The 20,087-nt window shown below is 38.7% G+C and overlaps 2 protein-coding genes across 2 annotated transcripts in view; one reads left to right on the plus strand and one right to left on the minus strand.

Moving 5' to 3' along the window:
• utp20 (UTP20 small subunit processome component) overlaps positions 1-12,552 on the plus strand; it is a 31,846-nt gene extending 19,294 nt beyond the window's left edge. Inside the window, exons 43-62 of the mRNA XM_079817495.1 lie at positions 622-778; positions 1,529-1,627; positions 1,709-1,876; positions 1,956-2,122; positions 2,206-2,347; positions 3,028-3,144; positions 3,276-3,446; positions 3,539-3,667; positions 7,056-7,166; positions 7,251-7,330; positions 7,425-7,494; positions 8,478-8,660; positions 8,752-8,883; positions 8,961-9,093; positions 9,400-9,581; positions 9,675-9,746; positions 10,835-11,095; positions 11,222-11,348; positions 11,667-11,812; positions 12,208-12,552. Of these exons, the coding sequence (XP_079673621.1) occupies positions 622-778; positions 1,529-1,627; positions 1,709-1,876; positions 1,956-2,122; positions 2,206-2,347; positions 3,028-3,144; positions 3,276-3,446; positions 3,539-3,667; positions 7,056-7,166; positions 7,251-7,330; positions 7,425-7,494; positions 8,478-8,660; positions 8,752-8,883; positions 8,961-9,093; positions 9,400-9,581; positions 9,675-9,746; positions 10,835-11,095; positions 11,222-11,348; positions 11,667-11,812; positions 12,208-12,363 (2,803 nt within the window). The 3' untranslated portion in view covers positions 12,364-12,552. The remainder of the gene's footprint in view (positions 1-621; positions 779-1,528; positions 1,628-1,708; positions 1,877-1,955; positions 2,123-2,205; positions 2,348-3,027; positions 3,145-3,275; positions 3,447-3,538; positions 3,668-7,055; positions 7,167-7,250; positions 7,331-7,424; positions 7,495-8,477; positions 8,661-8,751; positions 8,884-8,960; positions 9,094-9,399; positions 9,582-9,674; positions 9,747-10,834; positions 11,096-11,221; positions 11,349-11,666; positions 11,813-12,207) is intronic.
• Positions 12,537-18,792, minus strand: arl1 (ADP-ribosylation factor-like 1). Its single transcript, XM_079817496.1, has 6 exons — positions 18,688-18,792; positions 18,194-18,331; positions 18,024-18,105; positions 13,410-13,521; positions 13,144-13,322; positions 12,537-13,053 (listed from the first exon to the last, which is right to left on the minus strand). Exons 1-6 carry the CDS (start codon positions 18,689-18,691, stop codon positions 13,023-13,025), a joined length of 546 nt encoding a protein of 181 aa, XP_079673622.1. The 5' UTR covers positions 18,692-18,792; the 3' UTR covers positions 12,537-13,022.
• Between the last annotated feature and the right edge of the window lie 1,295 nt (positions 18,793-20,087).

Consider the following 20,087-nt stretch of genomic DNA (forward strand, 5'->3'; position numbering starts at 1 on the left):
ATTTCCTATATCATTTCCCATTTTGATAAAGAGGACCTAAAATACTTTGGACATTTTCAAATTTCTTCAGTGTGTAATGTTGCTGTTTGAGCATGAACAAGGTTTTCAAAGACACTCTAAGGGCAGTTCTTCTCTATATCCGTAAGCACTAAGCACTGTTTCTGAACTCCCTGTCTTCTGAAACGCCTCATCTGTACTCTTGAGTTTTCTTCCGGGAACGTACACATCACAATATTCCTCATTTAAATAATTCCTAACCAAAGCATACACAAAAAAAGGGCAAGGCCTGGTTGAGTTCGTGCTCTCCTGGTTGAGAGCGCATTGCGCTTTTTCGGAAGTAGGGGGTACAACGAGACTGGAACTAAACAGAATGTTACTGACAGACTGTAAAGAGAGGTGCCGCAGTAATGTAACATGTTATAAATATTCAAGCATGAAAACCTATTCTAGTAGACCCCAGAAACAAAATCTAGTAACGAGCATAATATAGCCTCTTTAATGCAATTGTCTGTTTGAGTGTGAGAGTGATGGATAGGTGATTATCGCTCAAAAGAAAACAGATTTGTAGAACAACCAGTCCAAATATGTGGTAAACGATGGATGGTTTGTTTATATTTACAGCATCCTTCTGAAAGTGTGTGTCCACCTGAGGAGCCGTTTCCAGGAGATCCGTGATGTCGCTCGAAACACTTTGTTGAAGATTATAGAGACTCTTGGGCATCAATACCTTCATTACCTGCTCAACGAGATGAATGCGGTCTTAGTGAAGGGGTATCAGGTAAAATATTGTCTTTAGTGTAAGAGTATTTCATAAATTATGAGTGTCACCAATGAATATGATTGAACAGGAGAAATCTTGCTAATTTAGTGCAAAGTCCTTAGAGATGCAATCTTTGTATACATGTTGTTGGTTTCATACAAATTGGACATATATTTAGATAAATGTGTACCACTTTATATACACTTGAGTGTACACATTTGAATAATTTTCTTAAAGGTTTTCAGACATTTTTTAAGATAAAATATATTGTTGCTGTCGGGCGGAAACTGTTTGTTTGTTTTTTAATAATTAAACAGTGCTGTCAAAGTTGATATTGTGGAATTATGTATATTTTTTTATTTATACAATGTTTCCGACTGACAGCTACAATATGCTATTATACATGTCTTATATTTTAAAATGTATTATCATTTTTATTATGTATTGTATTTTGATTTAGGTTACTCAATTTAGCTTGAACTAACCTTGTCATAAAAATATAAATGTCTAATTTATGATTTATTTAAATGCTTTAAAACTTTTGCTAGACAAAACTAATATTTGAAAACAAAATAGCTTCACATTTCATTACGAAATAATACATTATTCCATATTTACCATACTTATGGCAGAATTTCGACCTGCAAAATATAGCAAAATACGTTCATGAATTGTCATTTTAAAGTAAAAATAATAATAATTTGAATAGACCTGGACCAAACAGAACGAGCGTCATGTCACTGACCCGTGAATAATTTCTCCCTGCAGGTCCATGTTTTGACCTTCACAGTGTACCATTTGCTTACTGTCCTGAAACCATCTTTGAACGCAGGGGATCTTGACCCATGCATGGACATGCTCATCACGGTAAACGGCACCATCAATATTACATTGTCAATCATAATTTTGAAACAATAGTACATTTTCATCGGCTAACTCTCTTCTCAGATCTTCAACAACGAGCTGTTCGGAGCCGTAGCCGAGGAGAAGGACATCAAAGGAATCGTTTCCAAAGTAATGGAGGCCCGTCACAGCAAAAGCTCCGACTCGTACGAGCTGCTCGGACAGTTCTGCAGTCAGGAGCGCGTCGTCCACCTCATCCTGCCACTCAAAGAGGTAAATGACCAGTGAGCTGCCTCTCACAACAGTTTCATGATTTCTCAAGAGACTTATCTGATCCTCATCTTCCTCTCAGGTGCTTGAGAACACGGCCAGTTTGAAAGTGTCGAGGCGAGTGCATGCTGTGCTTAGGAGGATTGTGGCGGGACTTTTGCTCAATCAGAGCATGAGCCCTCAGTCCATCCTACTGCTCAGCCACGGACTCATCACTCAGAGTCTCCCACTCATTACCAGCAAGAACAAGTACGTCACACACACTCAGAGATGCATTAGCACTGGTTCAATCAGATCTACGTTAAACATTTTCACATCCTATGTTCACCCAGAGAGAAGCATCGTCCACCTCCAGACCCTCGCCTGCCTCCGCCAAGCTGTTTACTGCTGCCGTCCACTCCTAAGAGAGTAGGGGTGAAAGCCGCCATTAGTAGCAGAACAAACATGCACATCCTGGTGGAAACGGGTCTCAGTGTAAGAAAATATGCCTTGGTTTTTGATTGACTGCTGGGAGAATATGGCTGAGGTTCAATCCCAAGAAGATATTACTTAAAATCATGCTTAATGAGTTTTCCCATGAGCGTTTAGGAAAATGTACATCAGTGGCCCTGTCTAAAATGAAACCCTTCATATGCACTTACGAATGGCCACAGACTGCACAAGACCATAGGGTGTCCCATTGGTAAATTTAGGTTTGAGAAGGGTGCCCGCCCTTGATGCACACTTTTGACTCGTAGGAAGACCGTGAGTGTTTAGAGTGCCATTTGGGACATGGCCTGAATTAAACGGAATTAAATCATGTTTGCTTTTTGTTTAAATTTATTTTTTTTACTACGCTGCCGAAGTTTGGGGCAGTACAGTTTTCAATGTTTTTGAAATAAGTCTCTTATACTCACCAAGGATGCATTTATTTGATCAACAGTAATATTGTGAAATATTACTATTTATAATAACTGTTTTCTATTTTAATATATTTTAAAATTGAATTTATTCCTGTAATGCAAAGCTGAATTTTCAGCATCATTACTCCAGTCTACAGTGCCACATGATCCTTCAGACATCATCCTAATATGTTGAAGAAACACTGAATTGTTCACAAATATTCACTATTTTGTTGCAATAATGCTTTAAACACCAAAATGTCTCTTATGCAGTTGCTTCACTGTAGTCTGAAGAGTTCAAAGATCAACTCATCTGGGCCGTCAGTAAAGGAAATGTTGGATCCTTTTGTGTTGATCCTCCTGGACTGTCTTAACTCCATGCATGTAAAGGTCTGTACTACTTAATATATGTTTGATTCATGTGTTTTATTGTGCATGACCCGTTTTCCTGCGCCACTGGTCCTTTATACACCCATGTTTGCATGAATACAGCAAAAACTCCTGTGTCCTGTGCACATTAGGTGATTACTGAGGCTCTGCAGGCCTTAATCTGGATCTTGAAGTTTCCTTTGCCGGCGGTGGAACAGAATTACGACCAGCTGACCAAGCAGCTCTTTGTCCTGCTGAAGGACTACGCCAAAGCTGGAGCCGGCCGTGGCGAGAACTTCCACCTGGTTCAGAACTGCTTTAAGGTGCGAGAGACCCTCACTACTTTCACATTTAGTACGTCCTCAGTGTAAATGTTAAACATGAATCATCCAGCAAGAAATGTTCTGTTTTATAGGCCATAACTGTTTTGGTGAAGAGCGTGACAAAACATATAACAGAAACGCAGCTGCAAGTGCTTCTGGGATATGCTGAGGAGGACATTTATGACCACTCTCGACAAGCCACTGCGTTCGGCCTCCTGAGGGTGAGTTAAACCTACTCATCTACTCCTGGTGGGTTTCCTATGTTCACGGAAAACCTGGAAATAATTATAAGGAAAAGCAAGCATTTCTACTGTAGTTATGCTCAGGGTTGTTTTTTGTATGTTAAAACGTTTTAATTAGGGCTGCAGCTATCGATTCTTTTTGTAATCGATTAATCTAGCACTTAATCGATCGATTAATCGATTACTCTGATAAAAAAATCAGTGTTTTTAAACAACCAAAACAAATAATGCATATAACGAAAATGAAGAGGAAAAGCAATTTAATTTATTAATATGCACAACAGGTTTCATGCTGTAATCTAACCCTGACATCAAAGTAAATCTCTTTTATGTAGATTTCTACACCTGCAGCATTTACCATTAGGCTACTAACAAATAATATATCATTTCTGGGGTGAGCCTATTTGCTATGGTAACCTAGCAACCTGTGTGTGTGTGTGTGCGTGTGCGTGTGCGTGTGCGTGTGCGCGTGCGCGTGCGCGTGCGCGTGCGTGGCTTCATTGCAATTTGGTACTGAATACATACATTCATTTTCAATAGAGCGCTGCATTTGGCTTGCATCACTTGCATAGCAGTGTATTTTAGGTGAAGCATCCGTTAGAAAAATCGCGTCACAACATCACGTCCCGGTGTATACAGTGAATGCTGAAATTATTGTTGCGTGGCTACATAAAAGTTTAAGCATATGTGATGCATTGCCACGATTGGTCTGACTGGCGCGAGAGAGAGGAGGGTGCGTGTGTGTGTGTTACTGATTTTCTACTATTAAAGTTGAATTATTCCAATTTTTTTTCCAACAAATGCAAAGTGCATTTCTTTGTGATTTTAAAATACTTGAAGGAAACTGTTCACTTTCAGCAGTTATTGGTGTCTGTGGGGCAGATTTATGTTTGTTGTACAACAGATACATTAACACAGTAGTAGACCTACATTACATTTATTTGGATGCATTAATGAGAGAGTGATTGTGTGTGTGAATTACTCATTCCGTCTCTATTCATTATGAAGCTGTGATTTGTAATTACTTCAAAGGTATTCAGATATATGCCTTTAACGGTTGAGTTTCTAAGCTACTTTGGTAACTTTACTTTAGTCACAAGACGGCGTTGACACTGCGTTTCTGCGCAGCTCTCCGCGCGCGATCTTCAAGTGAAAAGAGGTCTGCCTTCAGGGCGCACGCGTGTTGTCAAAGACGCGACACGGCTCGGCTCTGTGTCACAGAAAAAAGCTGAGCACTGAACGGATACGTTTTCCGTATTGTTGTTTTTGAATAGTGCACAATCGCTTCAATGTTCAAACTGGCAAGGCTTTAAAAGCATTTACTTGACAAACTTTTTGAGGACGAAAGTGAAAGCGATCTGGCTTAGGTGGCTTGCGCGCGCCGTGTGTGTGTGTGTGTGTGTGTGTGTGTGTGTGTATGTGTGTGTGGCAGCTATAAGAACGGTAATCAACTTACATAAACTGTGTAAAACATGCAGTTACTATAGTGATTCTGGGCATCTAGAATCTAAACTAAATTCAAAATGTATCACGCGATATGGTGTGCTTCCTGAACATTGAACAGCGGTCCGTGTGAATCAGATCCCTGCGTGTATAGTGCACGTCATAGTAATTTAACGAGGCTTCGAGGCAGAATTTTTGCCTCGAGGAATTTTTGTAATCGAGTTAATCGAGTTACTCGATGAATCGTTTCAGCCCTAGTTTTAATGTTGTTTTTGTTAACGATAATATATTAACAGAAATAAAATGAAATGACATTTCTCATTTTTATTGTTGAAGTATTAACCCTCTGGTGCTCTTCGGTTATTTCTGACCAGAAAATTTCCTGTTTTTAAATTTTAAAAATCACTGCTTCATCGGAATGATATGAAACTTGGTGACTTTTCTAGCATTAGGTATGTGTAAACACACAAAAAAATTGGGGTCATGATTCGATCATTCTAATTGGTTGTTTAAAAAAAAGTAGCGTTCATTGTCTTTGGTCATAAATGACCGACCATAGGAAATTAATGGGAAATCTACAAAAACACAAAAATTCTCTGAATATTTGTGTGTACAATCTACAAATCTGCCACGATGCTGAAAAAAAGTACACAGCAGTAAAGGGGTGACACTCTAAAGCATCAAGAGTGTGATATCGACACATCCACTTACACACACTTACACACACACACACACTTACACACACACACACACACACACACACACACACACACACACACACACACACACACACACACACACACACACACACACACACACACACACACACACACACACACACACACACACACACACACACACACACACACACACACACACACACACACACACACACACACACACACACACACACACACACACACACACACACCTATGAAAAACTGAACATATGAACCCATTTTGAATTTTTTGAATATGAAACTTGTTGACTTTTCTACAATAAGGTATGTAAACTCAAAAACAAATTGAGGGCATGATTCGAGCATGCTAATTGGTCGTAAAAAAAAATGCTCCCACTTGTGCTCTTCGGTCAAAAATGACCATCATAGAAAATGAATGGGAAATCTGCAAAAACACAAATTCACAGAAAAAAATCTATATTTCTAACAACAACCAAAAAAATCTAAAACTTTATAATAAATAGTCTTTGAGATTTTTTTAAATATATATTCAAATCCATTAAAAAAAAATCATTAAATCATAAAAAATAAAAAAAACTTTCCTTTTCCTTACTTTCCTTCTATTTTCCTTTACTTCTTCCCTGCCCTAGTGTGTGATGTTCTGTGCGATGTCCAAAACTTAGTACTTCAGGCACTTTCTGTTTCGCTGCCTCCTCACGACGAAACGCTTCCTGTACTCCTCAGTTGTCGCTTTGGATAAAAGCGTCTGCTAAATGCATAAATGTAAAATGTAAATGTGTTCAAAAGAGAACTAGGGAATTCTCAAGCCTCTCCATAGAGACATCTAGTGATTACACCCATGGTTGCATGATTTCTTAAATAATTCCAAAAGAGGGCGCTAATCTGCCTTCAAAACATTATTTTGAAGGCCTAGTATCTATTTTAACCTGAAATACTGCAATAATAAAAAAATAAAAAATAGACCATAATTATTGCATAAATATTAAAAAATACCTTCAAATCATCTCAAAATACAAAATTAAAAAGAAAAAAATATTATTGAAGAAAAATAAATTGCATTGGTTTTACTGGGGTGGAGGAAGTTTAATTTTTAGGTGTCCGGGAAGACAACCAATGCAACCCCTAAACGAAGAGCACCAGAGGGTTAAAATAACTCAAACGAAATAAACTAAAAACAATATATACTTTAAATGTGTTTATATAGGCATATGTTTGTCTTGCAGGCGATCTTGTCCAGGAAACTGGTGGTGCCAGAGATGGAGGATGTTATGAAAAAAGTGGCCAAGTTTGCCATCGACGGGTCAAACGAGCAGGTCCGCATGCGCTGCAGACAGGTCAGTCAGGATATTGCAATCCTCCTCATCCTCCAGGTTTATTCTGCTCCTGCTTGTCGTAACTTATCTGTCCTGTGACTGCAGCTCTACCTGAAGTACCTGATGGACTATCCACTGGGGAAGAAACTGAGGAAACATTTTGACTTCATAGTTGCTCAGCTTACGTACGTTTTTTTAGCATCTGATTAATAACAGGCGGATTTGAATTGTCTCCTTCATGTGAGGTGAATGAAAATATTTTTTTCTTCTTATTCACAGTTATGAATATGATACTGGAAGACAGTCCGCCCTTGAGTTGATGGCTTACATTTTCCTGAAATTTCCTCAGGTACTGTAACAAAACCATTGAAGGGTTAGAGAGAGGGTGGGAAATGGTCATGCAATACAAATATTAAAGTTTTTGTTTAAAGAGTTACACTCTGTTTATGTCTATGACGAGTCACACAGGTACTGGGCTACTCCGCAGCGGTGCGACCCGAACCGGACTGAAATAGTCCGAATATAAACGCTTATTATATGTGTACTGTAGTGATTCAGGATGAGACAAAAACACAGTTTGGAAAATTGATTCATGATGTACTCGCTCATTATATAAATGTAGTAAATTTTGAGCACAAGAAAGTTCCATAGTGCAGCTTTAAGGTGTCTTTATTACACTGTAGTTATGCATTTAAGTGCTATTAGTAATATTAAGTGTCTACATTCACTTACTTTAGGGTTAGGATTAGGGTTAGTGGCATGTAATTATGCATAATTTATATTTATTACTACAGTAACAACGTGTAACAAGGGACACTGTAAAATAAAGTGTTATGGTTGAAGGAAACCTGTTATTTAATTATACCTTTTATTAATATATATTTTTTTATTTCTACTTTTCTATTTTCCATTTTAGTTTTATATGTTGTGTGTTTATGCTATATTTTTTACGCGTGTCTATATTTATTTTTATGGGGAAAAAAATCAGTTTAAGGTTTTTATTTTTATTTCAGTTGACGTTTATTTCACGGAACAATATTATTTTTGTGAATTACAATAAAATAACCCTGAACATTACATTATAAACATTAATTCACATTCCTTATATTATTATTCCATTGTACAGAGCAAAGAAAAACGTTTTTAATTATTTTTATATTACTCTAAACCCAAAATCTGGCTCCATTCTGACATGACCTAGTGAAATCCTGCTGGATACATTAAGGTCCCATTTTACCTTTATCATTGAACATCTTGTTTGACTGGGAAGTGCTTTGCAAAATAATGATTCTATACTTGATATTGTAGGATTAATCTGTTCTTTGTTCACAGGCTCTATTGCACGAGCACTGCGGTTTGTTCTTTGTGCCATTGTCACTGGCCATGTTGAACGATGATTCTGCGTCCTGTAAGAAAATGGCGGCTCTGTCCATCAAGTCTCTGCTGAATCAGCTGTCTTTGCAGCATCAGAATTCCATGTTTAACCTGGCTAACAGCTGGATTACAAGCGAGAAGGTGAGTAGGAAATCAACATGTGGGAAAAAAACCCCCAGTTCTGCTGAAATGTGTTTGGGTTTTGACCGTTTGCGTGTTTGTGCATTTGCAGGCGGCTCTGAGGAGACTGGGAGCTCAGGTTTGTGGGCTGTTCGTGGAAGTTGAAGGGGAAAAGTTCAGCCGGAGACTGGATGTCCTGATTCCTCTCATCGAGAAAGAGATCCGCGCTTCCAACTTCGAAGACGTGAGTGCAAAGCTTTGTGGTCTGGACTTCTTTTGCGTTATTTTGAGTCTGACAATGCCAATGGTATGATTGATCAGATTGAGGAAGAGGAGGATGAGAAGGCGGCTGACAGACTGCTGTTCTCTTACCTCACGCTCATCGTCAAACTCATCAAAGACTGCAGCTTTTTGGAGCTCCACAAACCTGCGGACCTGCTCAACAACATCTGGGGTATGAGCACATACAAAAACCAGTGTTTAATCTTTCCCTGCCAGCGTGTTATATTTAAAATTCCCCTATTATGATATTTTGAATATTACCTTTCATGTATTGTGATATAAAGATGTTTGTGAAAGAAAACAGATTCTGAAAAATCATCAATGGCAGGGAAGCGCTGTCATAAATGACAGAAAATCTTGTCAATGGCAGGGATAGAGTTAATTACGTTAATAACGTGCACTTATGAACCTGAGATATTGTCATACATGCATCATGAACTCTCTCTCTCTCTCTCTCTCTCTCTCTCTCCCTCTCCAGGTCATATTGATGCCCATCTGCGTTACCCTCATTCCTGGGTGTGGCTGACCGCCTCTCAGATCTTTGGTTTGCTGTTTGCTGCTCATAAACCTGAGGATCTGTTGGCCTTATGGCGTTCTCAGGAGAATAAAATCACACACCCTGTAGCCACCGTTTTTATCAAAGACAACCTGTATCTGAAGGCAAGTTTCCTGAGAACATGCACTTAAAACCGTCGTTTCACAAAAACAGACTTTAATGAATGAATTCCTCCTTTTTCATTTGTTAACCATTAGATGAGAGAGCTGGTCCTGTCCTTCTGTTACCAAATGCAGTCAAAGTTCTTGGATGTTTCTGCTGGGGAGCAGGTAGGAAATGATGAAATATGTTGGTTGTTGTGTTTTAATTATGTATTTATTTAATAATATTATATACTGGTAATAATTTAGTTAAAATATTAATTATTATTTGTGTTGGTGTTGTTATATAATTATTGTCAGGGTTATTATTGTTGACTAAAGCTATAAAGTTGAAATCAAATAAAATCTAAATATTCGTTGAAAAACTTAAATCACATAATGAAATTACAAAAAATGGAACTAAAATGAACATCAAATATAAATGTTTTTTTTCCCTAAAATATATAAAAATGCAAAAATAAAAGCTAATTCAATATATTAATAAAAATAACACAGAAAATGATCATGTCTGAACATTAATTTTAAGGTTTGAGCTGTATTATTTTAATTAGTTTTCTAGACTCTATGGGGTTTTAAATTTTTATTACGAAATATCTAAACCTTTTGATTATTTATTTAAAAAGTAAAACATTTATAAAATGTAAATTACATTAAAACTAGTTTTCATTTTAATTTTCATGTTAAGTTAAAGGGATAGTTCACCCAAAAATGAAAATTGTCATCATTTACTCACCCTCAAGTTGTTCCAAACCTGTATGAGTTTCTTTGTTCTGCTGAACACAAAATAAGATATTTGGAAGAAAGTTTGTAACCAAGCACAGAGAGCAACCATTGACTACCATAGTAGGGAAAAAAAATACTATGGTAGTCAATGGTTGCTCTATCTGCTTGGTTACGATCATTCTTTAAAATATCTTTTGTGTTCAGCAGAACAAAGAAGCTCATACAGGTTTGGAACAACTTGAGGGTGAGTAAATGACGACACAATTTTCATTTTTGGGTGAACCATCCCTTTAATATTATGCCATGTCTTGTGACACAAATAAGAAAAAAGGGATTTGTTCCTCAGATGCTTAAAAAAAATCTACCTTTTGAATCGCGTGTTGGGTATTATCTGGTTTTGAATTGGCTGGCTCGTCTTCGAAAGGCAGGTTTTGGAGGGCATGGCATGTGGTGCAAGTTACAAACTGCTGGAACCGTTCAAAGCATCTGTAATGGTGATCTGATGCCGCTGTTGTTGTGTGCTCCCTGATCAGGTGGTGAAGAACTTGCTTTACGTGGCCAAGGTGATCTACCTCATCTCACCAGAGTCAGATACCGTGAATCCAACTGAAGAAGAAGAGGAGGACGAGGAGGAGGTAGAGGGTGCGGAGGAAGAAATGACAGATAAAACAGAGGGGAATGAAGGGGAAGATAAGGAGCAGAATAACAAGCCAGCGTCTCTCCTCTGGGTGATGAATAAGCTTTCATTACTGGCCAAAAGAGAAGCAGCAGACTCACCTAAAGTGCCTCTAAAGGTGGGTGTTAAATCTGTGTTTACACTTGACGTCTCCGAATGAAAGCGAAGGATCGCTGGCAGATGAATGTCCAGCTCGGTGAGTTAGTTGTGGTTTGCTTATTATTGCTCTCTTTTCTGTTTTTAGAGAACATGTGTTTTTAAGTTCTTGGGAGCCATAGCTGTGGATCTCGGAAAAGATCGTCTTGGACCGTATCTGACCACTATCATTGCTCCTCTCTACAGAGAGCTGGACAGCACATATGCAGACCAAGGTCAGTCCACACAATAACAGAAAAAAAACTGCTCAATACACATCTCTTTAGTGAAGCTTTTTAATATTTAAAAATGATTGTAATGTGTTTGTAGTGCTGCGAAGATTAGAAAGGTGCTTTTCTCCATTTCTGTACAAAAAAAAGGATTACCTGTATTGATTGAGCTTTGAAAACAATTTAATTCCCATCAAAAATGCTGATATTATTGGAAGTAAAATAGATATTAAACCTGTAATGCTCAGTGTTATTCCCTCAACCAGTGACTGCATGGCTGAAACTGCCCTTTCCTGAATTGTTTGTGTCTTGGCTTCTTTTCAGACCCCACGCTGAAGAACCTGGCTCAGGAGTTGATCGAGCTGTTGAAGAAGCTGGTCGGCCTGGAGCGTTTCTCTCTGGCTTTTGTCACAGTGCAGAAAGAAGCCACACAAAGACGAGCTTCACGCAAGAAAGTCAAGGCCCAGCAGGTAAGAACCACTGACAGCTTCTAAATACTGCTCAAGTCTACACAGAACATTTGTGTTCGGTTTAATGAAGTGTATTTAGACTATAAGTAAAGGCCCATTCACACCAATGACAATAATTTATAATAATCAAAGACTTAATTTAAAACAATAGCCACACCACAACTGTAACGATATCAGATTGTTTTTTTCTCAGCTTCACATTGACAGCCAATCAGAATCCATCCTGCTTTAAAGATCTTGCTCATTTAAAAGACATAATATATAAGATTTTTGGATTAAAACAATGTTATTGTGTGTTCGTATGAACATTTAATGTAGTTATTCTTGATGTGAAAGGGCCTTAAACCATTTAATTTCCAGTTTACTCATCTTTATATTCTCAATTTTCCCAATAGGCTGTTGTAAATCCTGATGTTGCCGCCAGAAAGAAAGTAAAGAAGCAGCAAAAGAAAAACGAGGCCAAAAAGAGGAAAATGGAGTTTGTGCGTACAGGACTTAATACAAAGAAACACAAGAGCAGCTCACTGAGAGACTTGGCCATGATCAGTTGATTGGTTCATGTTGTTTTTTGCATCAACCAAATGTATACAGTAGAGCAAGAGCAGGAGGCTGCAAGGAACCTTGGGAACGTTGCCTAAACCCTGTTTTCAGTGGTAAGAGGACATATAGTCGATATCAATATATGTGTGCAATGTTTTTAAATAAAAAAAAAAACACTTGCAAAAACAGCCCAGCCGTAGTTTATGCATGATGCAATATGTGTTGACTGCATATTTATTTCACAGCCATACCGCAGGAGTGCGCTCCCCTGTACACGTGCAAATATAAATATGCCATTACAAATCCAGAGCATACAAATGACAGTTAGTCTTAAATATCTACCCACATAATATTAAAACTGAACTTATATACCAACTGCTTATGATTACTCCAATTCAGGGGGAAAAAGGCTAAATTTAAAAAAGCAAACACCTTTGAAATTACAAACGTAGTGGATACAGTTCACCAAAAATGATAAGCAAAAAGGGGGAAAACATTTGAAGAGTTCATTCATAGTCCATTCAATACCGCTTGACTCACATCAGTCTCTCTGTACTAGACAGGAGAGAGGATGGTCTTCACACAATAGGAAGCAGCAGTCATTGGTCCAAAGGACCCCCAATAAGAAGTCTCTGAAGTTCCTATATACAAGATATTTTCGCGAGTGCATTTACTGCCGGCTCTTCAGTGACTCCACTAGCCTGAAATATGAAAGAGCAAGGTGCTATTTGGTAAACAGTGCAAAGAATTCATATTTAAAATAAATGTTAAAAAAGGAAAATCAAACCTACCATTCCATTGCCTCATCCAGGCCTGTGCCTTTAGTAGCAGAGGTCTTGAAGATCTGCCACTTCCTGTCTTTGAGCGCAGGTAAACCGAGAGAGTTAGCCACTTCAGTAGGGGTCATGGCCTGTTCCATGTCCTGCTTGTTTGCGAACACCACCAGGATGGCTTTCTTTAGCTCCTCCTCCTGAAAAAACCCCAAGAAAGATCATGTTCAAATGTACTGATAACAACAGAATGTTACGTGACGTAATGGAAACCACATCTGACCAACCTCCAACATTGCCACCAGCTCAGATTTGGAGATTCCCATCCGGTCGCGGTCACTGCTGTCCACCACGTAAATCACTGCATCTGTGTTGGAGTAGTAACACCGCCAGTACGGCCTGAGGAGGAAGAACATCACGTAATAAGAAAGAAATCAAGCTGAAGATAATACTAGGGCTACATCAACTAGTTGTCATCAACGATTGTCATTATCGATTAGTCAGGTCTGCCACCAACTTCCACCAGTCACGCCAAATTACAGCACCGAATAACGCATTTCAATTGACATAATGCATCTAAACTTGTGGAGTGGAAAGAGAGTGAGCTGCTGCAGGAAAGGTACATGATCCAAGTGCCTAAAACAGTAAAGTATTCTTTATTTTATGCTTCAAGCTAATGCATTAGCGTTTAACATACTGTCGTGCGCATCCTCAGCGCGAAACATTCATTTGACAGGTTATATCCACTGATCTATATAGAGACAACTAACTAAAAATGAACTACACTTTAAGCAACATATCTTTGTTAATGTTAATTTTAACATTTATTAATGCATTATTAAAATCATCTTAACATGAGTTAATGCACTGTGCCCTAATATGAACAGCTGTATTTTTACTAACTAACGTTAACAAAGATTAATGCTGAACAGAGTAGGAATGTTAACCGATGACCGTTTGACCGATGGTTGACCGTATCAATGTTAACCGATCAAAGTTGTCGGTAAAAAAAAAAAAGTATCTCTAAATTAGGCTATTATAGACAGTGGACTAAACGCTACTACAGTTAGCCATCTCATTCAAAAATCTTTGTGTGAAGTGAATAAATCCCTCACACTCAATTTTTCATAACTCGCCTGTTTGTACTTAATAAACCAATAAAAACATTCGGCGCGAGGTCACAGCGTTTTGGGTTTGCGCGCTCACAAGGTTTGCAAAAAGTAAACAGGCTAAAACACTTGAGGTTAGAGCCAGGGCAGACGACAGAATGAAGCGTGCAAAGAAAAGTGTGTGGGACCATTTCACCAAAAAGAACGACACAGATGTAAGTTGCAACTTGTGTGATACAGTGCTTAATTAGAAGGCACACAGTGAATTAGACCTGCCTTGGCCGGTGCGTCTTTTACGCATTCTGAAGGTGCCTGTTTTATCCATTGGTTTTATCATGTTGCAGTCTATTAGACAACATTCCGCATAAGATGGGCTTACATTTGGAAATATTACATCTACATTTCAGTGGTAACGCATAAGGTGTTGATCATCATCTTTCTTTATTATTGTTAGCACTACCTCGAACTAAAGCGGCGTCTCTTCGGAGCTGTCATTTTCTTAAATGAGCCGCGGCGGCGGCAATGTTTCAAATGAGCTTCTAACGCTAGACAAATGCCTTTATTTTCAACGCGATCACCTTCTACCCAAACCATTTCGAAACTAAGGAGCCATTTGTCCTCCGATTACAAACAAGCTCCTCGGCGCCGCGTTTGCGGGACTCATGTTTCGAGCTGTAGGGGATTTTAAAAAAGTGACCGGGACAGTGTGTGTGTGAGAGCGGGAGGCAGAGCGGCAGAGAGATGCGACAGAGTTGCAAAATTGCAGGCGCAGCTCGCGGCTGTTATTTCAAATAGCGCAGCATATTTTAACTTCTTAACCCGCATCGGATCGTGGACGGGGGGGTTGACGGAAGTGGGGGGGTGTGTACTTTTATTTACTTTTGTTTTATACAAAATATTCAATCAACTATCACAAACTATGCATCATTTGAAAGCTAAAACACTCAAGATTCATGTTCTGAACTTGTTTTTGCAATAAATACACCAGAGAGGAAAGGGTTAAATGAAACGCTAAAGGACCATCCATGTAAACATTAGCATAATATCAGCGTTACTCATCTTTCATCTCCTGTCGTTCAGATCAGATCGGACGAATCCAATAAACACCCGCATACATCTCTGTGTAAGAGTCCATTCTTCAAAATGCATCCCACTTTTTAATCCAAAACAACGAAAAAATAGGGAAAAAACTAAAAATCCTCCGTTGTTTGCAAGAGAGTTTTGAGTTAGCGTGATCAATCATGTCCATTTTCAATGAAATATCGATTCTATTCCGTGTCTGGCAAACTCCCCCTGCAAGAATAGCTTCTCCCACGTATTTTAAGCCCTCCCTCGTCTCTCTCCTTCAATCAGAGACTCTTCTGGGATGCATCATATAGAGGAAGTGCCTTACAGGCTTGGTGAGCTGTCAATCATTGCGCCCATGGTTTTCGTTGGATAAAGGCACTCGGTGCCCAGCCAATGCCTTTCCAACAAAGGTTTGATTGATGGACTTAGTAACCAATCAAAAGGCATTATCTTGCGCAGTTTGCGTAAGTAAGCTTTGGTGAATACTGTTTTTGCGCGCTGGCTGCGCGTTCTCCATGGCCAGCTGCAGTGGAGCGCGCTGTCTCTCACAGACGCTTCCCATCAGCTAAATGAGTTTTTTACACTTTGTAATCTCTGTAAATAGTTGCTTTAGTTTTTCAGTAACTGTTTATCCATTATAATTAGTAGTATATTGCAGTTTATTGCAGATTTATTTGAATGAAAAACTACTCTTTACAATAGCAAATGTTCTGAAATAAATGGCCTTTTTGAAATGACGCCTAGACTTTTCTTGACATAAAAGCTCACAGAAGCCACATTACTGAGAGAATCATCCTCATATTTGAATCATGACATGATTAGACATTCAGTTTTATATTTAAGTTATTTTCAGGCTCTTAACATTAAATTATAATATTTTTTTCCCTAAGTGAAAACAAAAAACAAAAAACGTGAGTCACTTACATGTATATTTACATGTATATTACTCTGTTCCCATATTACTTTGAGTTATTATGACTCTTGGGTAGCAATATTTCAAGTGTCTAGTTTAAAATAAGACCAGGTTTATGAATATAGACCATAGGGTTTAAGAGCTGCAGACATTTTCATTTGGGTATATCGTTTTCAAAGAATTCCTAAAAAATGGGGCGCTTGTTAAGAGGTTAAACTAATCGGTTAACCGGTTTCAACCGGCTAATGAGGCTCGGTGGTCGGTCAAGAAAATGTTTAGTTTTCGCCATCCCTAGAACAGAGGTGTTGTTCATGGTTAGTTAATGTTAACTAATACAACCTTATTGTTAAAGGTGAACTATGTAGGATTTTTGCAGTAAAATATCCAGAAACTACTAGGCCAGTGTTATATATTTTGTTCAGTTGAGTACTTAGAATATCCCAAATGTTTTCAACTATTTGTAAATCGTGAGAAAATTGCTATTTTAACCAAGGAACCGGGACGTGTGAGCTATGCGTTTGAGGGAGTCGCCTGTCGATTGCGTCATATCTGCGTCACCCTCGGTTTCCGGTTTTATTCAGTGAAACACTTTACTCTCACTACAGTGTGTCATAGCAGCCGCCGAGCGAACGTCATAACTTACTTTTCAACACACTCAGATATATCTAAGATGATAAATAGAGCTGCGTTACCTCATATACTCATGACTGGAAAAGAGGAAGTGGCGCCAGCAACCGTGTCATAATAAAAGTCATGCCGGCGACTATGCCATAATAACAGTCCCGCTCTTCAATCGCTCCTGCGGCCTTGCTCAGCTCCACAACACTTGGTCCTGCTCTGCTTCAGACTACAGTAATGTTAATAATCGCATCCATCAACATGATTTCTGCCCGAGTCCTATCCTGACTGTTTTCCACCGGCTGTGAGGTGAAGATCACATGTCGCAAGATTCTGCGCTCAAACGTGGCGTCATCAAACTACGCCTTTGTTTTGAACAGGCGACCTCTAGTGGACGGAAAAGTTACATAGTGTAGCTTTAAGTGTTACCACTTCAAACTTCACTGAATGAGCGTCAAACAGACAGAACGCAGTAGAGAGGGAGGCTATTAATATTCAGTGCAAAAACATTAATTTAGCTAAAATATCTGCTGTTGGGCACTAAATTTAGGTTTAAAAGTCAACATGTAATTCATGAGTAGTAACTGTAAAGGGATAACAGTGTAATTGAATATAAATGTAAGACATTTCTACAGGATAAAGAAATGACAGGAACAGGTTACTTTGTCCATAGCGAATGTGTGTGTGTGTGTGTGTTTCTGCAGAACATTCCTCTTATCTGGTGACACTGAGTTTGTTTCTTCAATATCTTGTCCTTTTGCGTAGTAACTTTTTTCACAATGTACAGCACAGATATACCCTTAGTTAACCATGGTTCTATTAGATAGTAAAACCATGTTTTTGGCATATTGATTATCATTTGTATAACCACACAAATACTATAGTTAAACTATGGATTGCAGCAAAACTATGGTTCATTTGTGGTTACCATGGAATACATACAATAACCCGGTTTTATTTATTATTTGTTTGTTTTATTTGTTGTAAAACCAAGGTTAATTTTTGTATGGTTTATGTATGTTTTCATAGCACAGGTGACACGTTTGTTTGAAGGACAGCGTTGGGCAGGATGTGGAATAGTGTTTTGTCAGTAAAAAAAGGGCTTTTTAATGTGATTAATCAGAAAAAAAAAAATCAACTAATGGATTATCAAACATATAATAAAAAGCAAAAGATATATAAAAACGTCTTGCCTGATACTTGTCTGTCCACCGAGGTCCCATACTTGAAACTTCAAGTTCTTGTATGTCACAGTCTCCACATTAAAACCAATTGCTGCGAGTTTAAAAAAAAGAAGTGCAAATTAGTTCACAGTACATCACATGTCAAAAGTTGGGTATATAAATCTGCCATAAACACGTACTAGGAATTGTTGTGACCACTTCTCCCACTTGAAGTCTGTACAATATGGTGGTTTTTCCAGCTCCATCCAAACCCAAAATGAGGATTCTCATCTCTCTGGTGCCAAACAGGCCAGAGAAGAGGCTGGAAAAGAATCCCCCTGTAGAAATATAACAATTTTGTGAAAATATGAAAAAAGATTTAGAAAAAAAATAAATCACACCATTTTAATTCAACACGACCATCATACTAAACGCAAATCTCCTTTGTACCCACCACGGTCGAATAATACACAACCATTATGAAAACAAGTTTTATAATGAGCTTTTCAAGTAAGTTTTAACATGAGTTTAGTTGTCCGCGATGCTAACAAACAAACTAGCATCACCAGCCTGATGAACAAACGTCCTTTTGTAAGCACGTAAAAAAGCTCGCCGGTTTCAATTACACCTTGAGATGGGTGTATAAACTGTCTATAATGTCCAAAAGAATATGTTTGAAAATGCGTAGACCTACCCATTTTAGATGAAATACTTTATTAGCACTGTCTTTCTGACGGACAATCCGTGCAAACACTTCCGTGCTCGAGCTACTGAATGACGTGTCACACTGACACGTGCCCGAGCCTTTTTAGGGTCGATTCACCGCGCGCACATTCGACACACGTCTACATCGATGCGGGTTGTCGAATCGGCCGTTAACGGTTTAAGTTATTTTTCAATATACATTAAATAAAGGTATTCCTATTATTACTTATGTGTTGAGGCTGGTGATATTATAAAAGGTCAAAATATAAATATATAAATTATATACAGTAATTAAAGGTCCCATTCCGCATGATCCCATTGTTCAAACTTTAGTTAGTGTGTAATGTTGCTGTTAGAGCATAAATAATACCTGTAAAATTATAAAGCTCAAAGTTCAATGCCAAGCGAGATATTTTATTTAACAGAAGTTCCCTTTCAAAGCCTACAGCGAACGGCTGGCTTGGACTACATCCTGGTACTTCCTGCTATAATTACGTCAGTAGAGCAGTAGAACAGACTAACCTCCGCCCACAAAGAAACGCGAAAAAGGGGGCGCGGTCTTGTTGCTGTCCCACGTGGAGAAGCGGACGTGTCGCGTGGAGAAAAGGAACTGTTGCGTTGAGTGTGTTTATCGCCATGTCTTCGAGACGCTGTTATTTTCATCCAGGAGTCAAATCACCTTTGTTTGGCTTTCCCAGGGACGCTGTAGAGATTATTGAACGCATGCATCCCCGTTAAGAGGCGTGACCTTTCCAACGTGCGCTAAACTGCTGTCGAATCACAACACAGGAACTGCTGGCACCTGCGCTAAGCTGCGGTCGAATTACAACACGGTAAGCGCTGGCACAATCAGAACTCGTTACGTGTTTCTGAAGGAGGGACTTCATAGAACAAGGAAATCACCAGCCGTTTTTAGGACAGTGGAAACAGCGGTACACAGATAAGTACATTGTGTGAAAAATACTGTGTTTTTTTACACGCGAAACATGAACACATGTTATATTGCACACTGTAAACACAATCAAAGCTTCAAAAAAACACGAAGAATGGGACCTTTAATATGTGATATTTTGCATTTTTGTGCAAGTTTGTTTAACAGAGTCCTGAGTTCAAATCCCACTATTGCTGACATTCAATTGTTGTCATTGTCAAAGTGCCCCAAATCCCTGTGAAAGCCTCAGTGGTGCAGTGGCTAAACACACGTTCTCTGGTGATGCAGCTGTTATAGATGCATGGGTTCAAACCCCATTACTGATTTCATTAAATTATAGTCATTATAACCAACAAAGAGTCCCAAACGCCATCCTTCAGTGTGAAAGCTTCAGTGGTGCAGAGGCTAAACACACGTTCTCTGGTGATGAGGCTGTGAGAGAGACATGAGGGTTCAGA

The sequence above is a fragment of the Gobio gobio genome (genome assembly GCF_949357685.1).
Source record: "Gobio gobio genome assembly, chromosome: 5".
NCBI classification, from domain to species: domain Eukaryota; kingdom Metazoa; phylum Chordata; class Actinopteri; order Cypriniformes; family Gobionidae; genus Gobio; species Gobio gobio.